Source organism: Pocillopora damicornis, chromosome 12 (genome assembly GCF_964200805.1).
Source record: "Pocillopora damicornis chromosome 12, jaPocDami1.2, whole genome shotgun sequence".
In the NCBI taxonomy this organism is placed as follows: domain Eukaryota; kingdom Metazoa; phylum Cnidaria; class Anthozoa; order Scleractinia; family Pocilloporidae; genus Pocillopora; species Pocillopora damicornis.
The window spans coordinates 20,845,492-20,855,957 of NC_142681.1; the positions used below are offsets into that span (position 1 = coordinate 20,845,492).

Consider the following 10,466-nt stretch of genomic DNA (forward strand, 5'->3'; position numbering starts at 1 on the left):
GGATAACATTGCTTTTCCTTTATTTCAGTTTTGCTTTGTCTTTTGTATAGGAAACACACGCCGCTCTATCTAATAATCAGATGCGAAACTGAAACCAAGCACTTTGTGGTTACTCGTTTTTCCGTTTTCATGTGCCTTAGGCATGCGTAGTTTGCCTATGTTTTCTTTTCTTGATATGTAGTGTTTGCCTTTACCGGAACGGCTGTCGTTTGGTTTTAGGAAAATCAATCGAAAAGCGCTCTAAAAGGAATAAGAATATAAATTACGGCAAAAATAGATTTACCTGACGGCTCTGTAGGAGGCGAAGTTGTAGGGGGTTGAGTTGCGGGGGGTGATGTAGTTGCTATAACTGAACAATCCTTAAAGGTGATGTCGTCGATAGCAATGTCACCTCGGAAGTCCACGCCACGAACACCCTCAAAATACACCTGAACCAAAAAAAACTTTCTTAGATTCAAAACTTATAATTATGCAACCGTTTTGGGAAAAAAGCCGGAGCGGATGGTTTATGACTGTGTTTGTAATATCACAGTTGCGGGGTAGATGGTCTTTGTTGTTGCAATAAGATACAAGAAAAAATTACTAAGCTCTAATTGGTTAAGATAAATGCAGTTTTCAGGTAATTCAATGCAAAAGAGCGTTAATTTAGTGCAAAGAAGTAACAAACCAGACTGAACAATTCCTTGAACTGTTTAGTCAGACTTTGAACTTTTTTGTGCCTTAAAGACGTGAAAATGTCATTGTATCTTCTTGTTTTGATCGCACGCGGTTGTTTTGACCGAACGTACAATGTCACTTGCGGGTTTGAATAAGTTACTTTTGCACCTGATGCGCGTGCTTTGCTTCTGCATAATTATGAAAAGCTATCTCGTATTTTTTCATGTATATTATTAATACGTAATCGCATGAGTTTTCTCGTGCAATTTGGAATAAATAGGCACTTGCAAAACTCGTGCAATTTTGTTAGTGCTTGAAAAAATTTACTCGTGCTTATTTATTCCAAATTGCACTCGAAATCATATGATTGCCTATACGAACGATGAAAATTACCATATTACCTCGGACAAGTGCTCGGGTGCTTAATTAGAATTTAGGCTTAAAGGAGGGTCGCTAAATGGGGGGGGGGGGGGGCGCTTATTAATCTCCTGTAATGATTCCGCTCTAATTGAAGCTTCATAATTTGAAAAAAAAAACAGATCAAATAGCTTTTCCTTAAATCCCTACTATTAAACACAATGAGGGAAGAGGGGTGGGGCGCTAATTCGGGGGAGGGCGCTATTACAGCGTGGGTGCTTATTCGAGGAAATACGATATTCATGGTACGTACCTGATATGACACAGAACTGGTAACCTCGACACTGGCTTGTTTCCATTCATTTCCCTGTTCGCCAGACTTTTCCCAGACAATTCGTTGGTCAGAGCCGTCATTATTCTTTACTAGAACAGAGAGCTTTCCTATTCCAGAACCCAGCATGTGATACCAGAATGTGAGTTGTTGACAAGATCCGGCTGAAAAGAGTTGACTGTAAAAGCAATTCGTGCCTCCGGTTTGGGCAGGCGAAGACGACTCAAAATATATATAGTTTCCTTAACAAAATGGAAAGAGAACACACGTAAATGTTAGTATTTACCCTCTGCTGGCTAAGTCAGCCAGTCAACCAGTCAAACGGACAGTAGGTCGGTTGATCTCTGAGCTTAGTCAGTCGGTCAGGCAGTCGATCAGTCTATCAGCTTGTCAGTTAATCGTTTATTTGAATAAGGCATAAACCTGGGCAACAGGGAAAAGTCGTTTGAATTTAAATTTTGATAAAATTCATCTGATAAGACATGAAAACAGCATAAGGTAACAAAAGAAAGCGGCCTAGTTAGTTCCAGATGGTTACGAGCCTTGCCTGAACCGGAAGTGTGGTCGCCAGCGGGTCCAGTCCCTGAACTTCCGGTTGGTCCATCATGACGATACCATCTGGGATATTTGTTTGTATCACAAAAAGTCCAGTGACACAGTCCACCCATCTCAAACTCACAGTCGTAAGGACCTGAAATAGAAGAGAACTGAGAATGGATTACAGGATGCTGGGAGATCTCAATCAACAATTGGCTTCAAAGTGTCCTTAAGAAATTCGTTCACTCAAGCATAGTTTCGTTTGGGAAGCAGTGAAAATATCTCTCCTGGCTGAAAACTTTCTGTAACATTGTATATAAAAAAACTCATGGTATATTACAATTTCTTAGTTCTAATTGGTTTTCAGGTCATGGTATCTCAGCTCATAGACTGTGGACCACAAATATGGTAGGATTTCGTTTTGTTACAGATTTTGAGATATATCCGTGGGTGTTAATAGGATAGTTATGCTCCTGAGGCTTGTCGGATAGTAGAAAGTTATGAGCCAAGTGAACATATCTGTCGTATCTTATGCAACGTGACCTCATCCAAACTCTGTTCTGTGATTAATTCTGTAAACTCACGCCATCCTCTCGACCAATCAGGTACAAAACTGTAATCAATCACGACTTGGTCTGAAGCGTTTTTCCGCTTTACAAGGTTTTAGTTTTACGACGTGCAATTGAAAGCTTCTCTAAAACAATTGTAAAATAGGATCACTGACAAGCTCGATGAGGGAAAAGAAGAAGAGACAGACGGCAGGTTTGATATTTTTTGGTCGCGCCTCTCGACGAAGGAGCCTGAAAAGCTCTTTATTTCTTACCCAAATGACAGCCTCGCATTACACACACTCCGACTTGCTCATCATCTCCATCACAATCTTTCCCGCCATTTTTTGGTTGAGGCTCATTGCATTGCCTCGTCCTGGTGTATGTTCCCTCGTCACATGACGCACTACAGGAGGACCATGATGACCACTTTCCCCAGTGCCCATCGATCGGAGCTGAAAAGTGATTTGAAGAAAGACATACTGCCTGTTCCCTTTTCATTGAATTATTTGGAGAGAGGGTATTAGACCTGTCTTTGAGATGGAACACTTCTGAATCAAAGGCTTAAAAAGTTGGACTCACTCAGGGTTCACAAACTGCCAGATAACAATAACCTTTAAATTTTTGGTGTTTATATTGTTGGTGTCCTTACCATAACATTTTTCGTCGCTGCATTGTTCCGTCTGTGATTGTATTCCGTAGGAATCTGCACCGGGACAGTTGTTTAAATCATGTGATGCGCAAAACCGCTGACGTGTGTGTCTGCACTGACCGTTGCACGGACCAAAGTCTGTCCACGAACTCCAACCGTTGCTGGGGCCTGGGAAAGAATAATTGTCTCATGCTTTGAGTGCTGTATGAAGCGGAATCAGTTCAAAGAAAATCTTAAATCACTATAATTTTTAGTTCCCATCAACTGTGGAAAGATCTTCGGGCTTTATTCGATTCCATTTCTTTTACTTCTTTAATCATATAGAGAAGTCGCTTACCTGAGCAATCATAGAGCGCATTTATCTGAGCGATATCAGTTTTACTGAACCCATCTCGCTGACCCAATTCCGTATTTGGATCACCAATTGCTTGTATTGTTGGCTGACCATTTATGGAAAAGCTGGTTTTCCCATAATGCATGATGCTACCCGTGTCGTAAACTTCATCTAAATAATCGATCCGCTCAGTATTATATTTGTCGAAATTGTGTTCTTTTCCTGTATAAAAAACAACAACAACAACGACTGACAATCGGAATAACATCCCGTCCTTCAAAAACAAATTCTTTCCAATTTTAGTCTCCAAGCATCAATTGTTAGAGCCAGACTCTTCGCAGACCTCTTACCGGCTTGCTTTCCTTAGAACAAAACTAATAAACATTTTTATAGTCTTCGACTTGGACCCTACTTACATGGTATCGAGCACCCGAGACAACCCTCCCACCCGAAACAACTTCTACAGAGCGCACATTTAGAGTTGTGAGTTCTAATAGCTGTTCACTCGGCAATCTCTCTTTCGCGAGAGTCCCTCTCTCGCGACAGCCCCTCTCTCGCGACACCCCCTCTCTCGCGACACCCCCTCTCTCGCGACAGCTAGGTAAGTTACATATCGGACAAAATGATCTCCGCCGACCTTAAACACACGGGCTCTGGAGACAATCTGAGCCGTCTCGTCTCGGGTAGGCGAGCTAAAGTTTTTGTATGAAAAAAGTTTTCCTAACTAACAGGGTATCCCTACATGCCGAGGTGAGACGACTCTCCCTCCTGAGCTGAAATAAGTTAGCGCAGCCGGGGTAACTCTGGGTTGTCATGAGTACTACAAACCATATGGATGGGCCCTTAGAAAAGCGCTGAATATGAAAAACTTAGTTAAGCTTATTCTGACGTAACCACATCCGGGATAGGCATGAATCACATTTAGTTACCAGGCTCAATATTCTCCCACATAATTTCCACATACTGGTCACGGTCATAGCGGGACTGCTCGTGCCAAAAGCCGATGGCGTGCATCATCTCGTGCATGGCAACCCCTCGATGGTTGCAGCCCCTCCCTAAAGAGATTGTTTGTGAACCAGTTACCCAGTACTTCATTCCAACTGATGAAAAACATCTGCAGGGGAACAGAAAAGAGTCGAAGAAAACAAATCAAACACAAACCTTGTACCCAGATCCCCTACAGCTAAATGTTTTTAGACTACAACACAATGTTGCTTGAGAAGGACCTGGAGACGAGATAAGAAATAAACATCTCAAAATGCAAGATTTTCTCTCCACCAGAAACACATCTTTTTTCACTGATGAAACGCCAAGGCTTTTTCTGTTTCTAACTCTGTTTCTTCAAGGGTATTTTAAAGGAGATACTAACCTTAGCCTTACTACAACCCATTTCCTTACCCTGATTGTTTCTCAAAAGTTACCCATCTCTCCTCATTTTCTCGTGGTTTCCATTTCACGCATGTGTGTTGCGTAAACTGGTTAATGGCCTCTTGGATAGTCTGTTCATATCCCTCTTGCTCTGAAAGAAAATAATATTTTCCTAAATCAAATTATACGGTACTTTATGGGGCAGTTTTTTCTTGGTTTGATAATTTTTCCAAACAAATGGAAATGTTTCAAATAATTTCTCAAATTAAAAGAAGAAAGTGCCTAAATTTATCGGTAAGCAAAACCTGCGAACTGAAATCATCGTATAGCAAACTGAACTTCCATACTTAAAATTTTTATATAGAGCATGAATGTCACTTCTCTGGTACAGTGTGTCGCAAATAAACCCTTCGTCCTCGCCCTAATTATAGTAACACGAGAAAACTTAAAGCAGGAAACATCTCACTGAGTATATCGGAGATTTGATAAGGAACAATCTTTGCCGTCCAGATATATCTTCTCAACCGTTGAGCATTTCTCTTTTCCCTTTCCTGGTCATTCGAACTCGATTCGTCCAGATTGGAAGGCAGCACTATGTCACCTTCAAAAAGATTCGGTTCAATATCCAATTCTGTAGCAAAAACAAAAATGAACAAGTTAATAAATAAACATGTAAGCAGTTGTATCGTTAGATGATCTCGGTTTTCGAGCTAAGGGACAGATCATTAGGTCGCCGGGGGGGGGGGGGGGGTTAGCTTAGGGTTAGGGTCACATGATTTTTGTTGTGCCACGATAAAATTTGCTGATCTCCCCACAAGACTCTGTAATGTTCTTATGATCTCTTCCCCCCGCTGCCCCACCCCTCATTGACAGTTCATTCACAGTCAATTTTCTTTTGTCCATATTTGATACTCCGTTGCCGAAGACTGATCCTTCCATCTGTTCCCCTGAAAACCACGCGTTTCCCCAAAAGTCCTTCACTCCTCCTCTCCGACGATAAATAGTGACTAGTGCTTGAGTAACCCTCAATGCCGAAACTAATCTTGATTTCTGTATTCTGTAGCATGAAGCAATCTTAGAGTTTGCTACTCCCCCCCGTCAGCAAAACACATGCAACGAGATATGCTTTGCAAACATATACTTTTAAAAAAACATTGCGAAGCTTTTCTGGACGTTGTATCTAGCGCTACAACAAAGATCGATGGCGCACGAACAACTTGCTCCCTGAGAGACCTGGTACTGAGTTGGTCAATCAAAGTTAACAAAGTCGATCGAATCGCTGTAACCCACTTCTACTTGTGAGTGGAAAGGGAATCTTTATGAATCAAGTATCTTGCTTCAGGGCATATACATCCCGCCTGGGCTGAGACCTGAGCCTTTTTTTTTAACTTCCGCCAGAGGAAATGCCGAATATCATCTTATAACACCCTTCTTGCGGGATTCTTCACAGGAAGAGATCACTTGCTTTAAAGAAAACAACAGATACAAAGGAAGCTAAAGGAATACGTGATCCGTTTAAAGAATGCTATGATTTTTTTCGGTTTTGGCAGCGGTTTTTAAGCAATTTAAACCACAAACCTTGATTAATTATGTCGATTATTTCTAGAGCTGTTAGATCTGAATCATCCAGTTGAGGTCTGTTGTCACCTGTAAGAAAGTATTGAAGAGAGCAGTATTTTAGCAGGTGTATTACTCTATCAAAAAACTGAGTTACTTGACCTTATAGAGGTGAAAACTCCGAAGCAAGGAGTTACGAGTTCGACGATGTAAAATTAATTAAAACCGGTCGATATCCAGGGATGATGGTAAAAACAAGAACAAGTCTAGAATCTAAACACAATCCTCGTAACTTAAGTTTTTCTTTTCACAAGCAGAACATGATGATTATTGGTAAAATAAATTTTCCTCTTGATTTGAAATATTTTGAACGAAAAACGCTCCACTGGTAGCTCTATGAGGAAGAATTTCATGATGGTGTAAGAAAATTCGCGAATTAAAATGCGCATACTTTTTCTTGTAAAAGGTGCGATGAATTTTGAACAAACTTTTTTATTTTCAACTCATAGATTCACGAAAAGGAAATTTATCTGAGAACGTGAAATGCTATAACTTAATGGAGAACTCATAATAACAAATGATATAGTTGTATCTTTTTTTACTCCGCCTTTTGATTCAAATCTGAAAATTGATAACATAAATAAATATTGCGAAGTGTTCTTTTAGATGTTTAGATAGTAAAGTAAATGGCAGGCTTAGTATGGTAAATAAATGACATCTTCCAAATGAAAGGTTTCTACGCAGGAAGTTGCGTCGCACAAGTTTCAAACTTATCAGTAAACACAATAAGACTTCCGAGTGAAAAAAGACTGTATTGCACAGGAAAAATGATAATTTTACTTGTATGTTGTCTTGATTATTCCTATTGTAGTCACAACACTCTTAAGATTTTTCTCCGTGTGCATTAGGGATCAACGATAGTTTCTTTAGTGACATTGAAAAAAACAAATATATATTCTTCCTGGGTTGACACTGTATCCAACCTGTTTCAATGAAGGGGCTAAGGTTTCTAAAGAAAATGTCGTGCTGCGTCGGTGGGAGAGTGACGGTTGCCAATTTACGTTATCAACTCAGTTGATAATACTAAATTACCCTTTATCAATGAAGCATCTCCAGGAATAATGTTTTGGCGAACGCAAGTTCTCCAGAATTTTAACTTGTCAGTTTGATGCTCAAAAAGTCAACCTCTAGATCTTGATCAAAGGAAGAAGTCAATCATGATGATCTCCATAATATCTGTAGTTTTTTCATCTTCTTAACCACTAGATCGACGAAATTTTAGCTAAATCACCCAACAATCAAGATTCTTACTTTGGAATTTCAACCCTCGCATTTTGATACGATAAGTTAGAGAAGAATCATTCCGAATAAACTTGTAGTAGCTAAGATGCTTAGATATAACATTATACCTGGTATATCACTCAGGATGGGTATACCTCTTCCTGAAGATGCTTGGATCAAAGACAAAATCATTACTATGGCCAGCATTGTGATCTCCTAGGAATTCAACTACGCTCTGTTTTCAAATGAACAGATCAAACTTAACGGCAGCTATATAGTCAGCTCTTGTCAATAAAACAGGTGCCATTTCACATGTTTGTTTACACCATTTTATAGATTTGACACTTGTTTAAACAAGTTTCCTAAACAAGCAAAATATACAATTAGAGAGGAAATATGAAGATCTAGATACTGTCACCTTCAGTAATCAAGTAGATAGTTGTTTGTTGATGAACTATGGTAATTTTAAGTAGTAAATGTTTACCATAACAATGTAGGTTCGATTCATGTCGAAATAGTTTGAGGATTTCCTGTCAGTTGTTATCAATAATCGTATGCCGCCGTGAAAACAGAGCGATTCTTCTTCACATTGGATATTGAAAAACTCAGGGATCAGGAACAGGCACTTTCGTCATTCACACCTGGGCCAGAACTGTTACCGTAATGATCGGAAAAAGTATAAATATCTCCAAAAATATTTTGCATTCGTGCTTCGGAATCACGAAATCACAGAACTTGTTTACTCACCAGCTTTTTGTACTACGATTTGGTCTGTCTGCGCCGATTTCTTCTTTTATAAGTCATGTACGACTTTTATCATCGAAAAATGTGTTGCGGAGGGGCTACGACGTGTCGAAATGTTGTAAAATATGTCTAAGTTCCACAGTTTTTTCATATTCTTTGTGAATTTCTTTCAAATATGACAAAATTATGATTTAAATAGATGACACGACTTCTGTTATCTAAGCGTGTGTGTGTCGCAACCTCAAATCATATCTGCGAGTCGTTACAAAAAATTGGAAATAAAATCCAAAACCGTGGAATCGCGTTTTGCCGATGAGGGTAGTAAGTGTCAATAAACGCAAAGAAAAACTTGACGCTGATATCAACATGTCCTTGATAACCAAGTGCTTGTTTCCCACGATTACAATGCTGTGTAAACATAGTATAGGTAAATATAAGTTTGTTTTCCTCAATTTTATGAACAGAATCACGTACTCGAGAAACAAGAGAAACTAAGGAGTATTTTGTTGTATTTTTGTCTGGTACAAACAATTTTAAAACGAGTCCTTGTCGGAAAAACGTCTTATAAACTGTTCTTTTTAGCCTCCAGTTTCAAGAAAAAAAATTTAAAGTGTTATTTAAAGTGACTCTTTCTTTTTTTAAATTTTATTTGATCTACCTTCTTAAGGGAATGATTAAAGATTCCAGATTGACAAAAGAAACAATGTTTTTCAGGGACGAGGGACCGACGATCACTTCCGTCAGAACAGAAGATGGGGGAAGGGGAGGAGGGGGTGGGGAAGAGAAAAACCAAAATGTTGTTTAAGACAAATATTTCTTTAGTTAATCTTCTTAAAGATTACTAAAGTGTATGTGAGAACACATTGGTAAGCGGTCTTTGCATTCCATTTACCAAACTTTCTTTGAGAAAAGGAACACTGCTAACTGTCTTTAAGGTTTAGTTCTTGGTGGCCGCTCAAGGTCAAGGGGCAATTAGACGGTAGCAAAAGGGGGGAGAGGTGGGGTTCCTAATCCCGTTTCACTCACGAGTTTTTGAAAAATTCACACGTCATGTTTTTAAAAGGGAAAATTTCAAATCTCTCTTCTTGTGCACAAGGTTTCAGGGAAATCTTGACATTTCTACGAAATGAAAGAAAAAAGTTCACGGGTCACGTCTATTTCAGGAGGCAAATCACGTCTGACGCTGGTTACCAATAAATTCACGAATGACGCTCGCCGTTTCTACCCTCTAATGAAGTAAAACGTCACTAACAAAGGAGCTGTAAAAGGAGATCGAATGTTTCCCAGAAATTGTTTATCTTGAGGTAAATACTTTCTGCTTCAAAACATCTAAAAGATTATGAACGATAAAAGTGTTTTATTTCTCAGAGATGCAAAATACTAAGTTGAAGGAAAGACTCTCAGTTTCATCAACAAACCACCGTACTCGTGTGAACGGCCGGAAATGTAATGATTCCATCCTGCATGAATTTTATGTATGTACTTAGCTTCCGGTTACGCACCGTTACCCAAATTTATTCCACTCAGTAACGTGCACGCTGATATATTTGTTACTAACTTGATTCTACAAAGAGTGCCCCGAAAAGGAAAAATCATTGTTTGTACTAAGTTTTTCTTTTCATGTTAGTTTGACATTAAAAACCTCTTATTATAAATATATGTTGACGGCTGGGAGGTTCGTATGGTGAAAAACTGTGACCTCGGTCTTGAAAATGCTGCCCGAGGCCTAGTTTAGCAAGGACTGCCACGACAATGTTTTCTTCAAAAACAGTCAATGATCTAACAGAAAGTATTATTCACTCTCATCGACGATTGATTCATGTACGAAAATTTACCTCTGTTCATTAAGCAAACGGCGAGGAAAGTAAATTCAAATTTTTTTTACTTTGAAATTTTGAGAATTTGCTCGTTTGTTTGCTGCAATGGCGTGTGTAAATCTGGTCTTTCCTCCCCAAAAACTACATTCAAATGATACACTCCAACGAGACACAAGGGGATTTAATGCGGCCTTTTCATTGAATTCCTTCGGTTTCTGTTGTGTAATTTACGATACAAATTGAACGGACTTGGAAAGACTCACCGAGAGCGTATATTTGTTGT

The 10,466-nt window shown here is 39.2% G+C and overlaps 1 protein-coding gene across 1 annotated transcript in view; it reads right to left on the reverse strand.

The window, feature by feature from the left end:
* Positions 1 to 7,922, reverse strand: part of LOC113665203 (uncharacterized) — a 9,303-nt gene extending 1,381 nt beyond the window's left edge. The window contains exons 1-11 of the mRNA XM_027180871.2: positions 7,751 to 7,922; positions 6,363 to 6,431; positions 5,251 to 5,415; positions 4,815 to 4,935; positions 4,346 to 4,530; positions 3,420 to 3,638; positions 3,083 to 3,250; positions 2,706 to 2,885; positions 1,893 to 2,036; positions 1,328 to 1,587; positions 284 to 428 (exon numbers count right to left, since the gene is read on the reverse strand). Coding sequence (XP_027036672.2) covers positions 284 to 428; positions 1,328 to 1,587; positions 1,893 to 2,036; positions 2,706 to 2,885; positions 3,083 to 3,250; positions 3,420 to 3,638; positions 4,346 to 4,530; positions 4,815 to 4,935; positions 5,251 to 5,415; positions 6,363 to 6,431; positions 7,751 to 7,829 — 1,735 coding nt within the window. The 5' untranslated portion in view covers positions 7,830 to 7,922. The remainder of the gene's footprint in view (positions 1 to 283; positions 429 to 1,327; positions 1,588 to 1,892; positions 2,037 to 2,705; positions 2,886 to 3,082; positions 3,251 to 3,419; positions 3,639 to 4,345; positions 4,531 to 4,814; positions 4,936 to 5,250; positions 5,416 to 6,362; positions 6,432 to 7,750) is intronic.
* Positions 7,923 to 10,466: the final 2,544 nt, after the last annotated feature.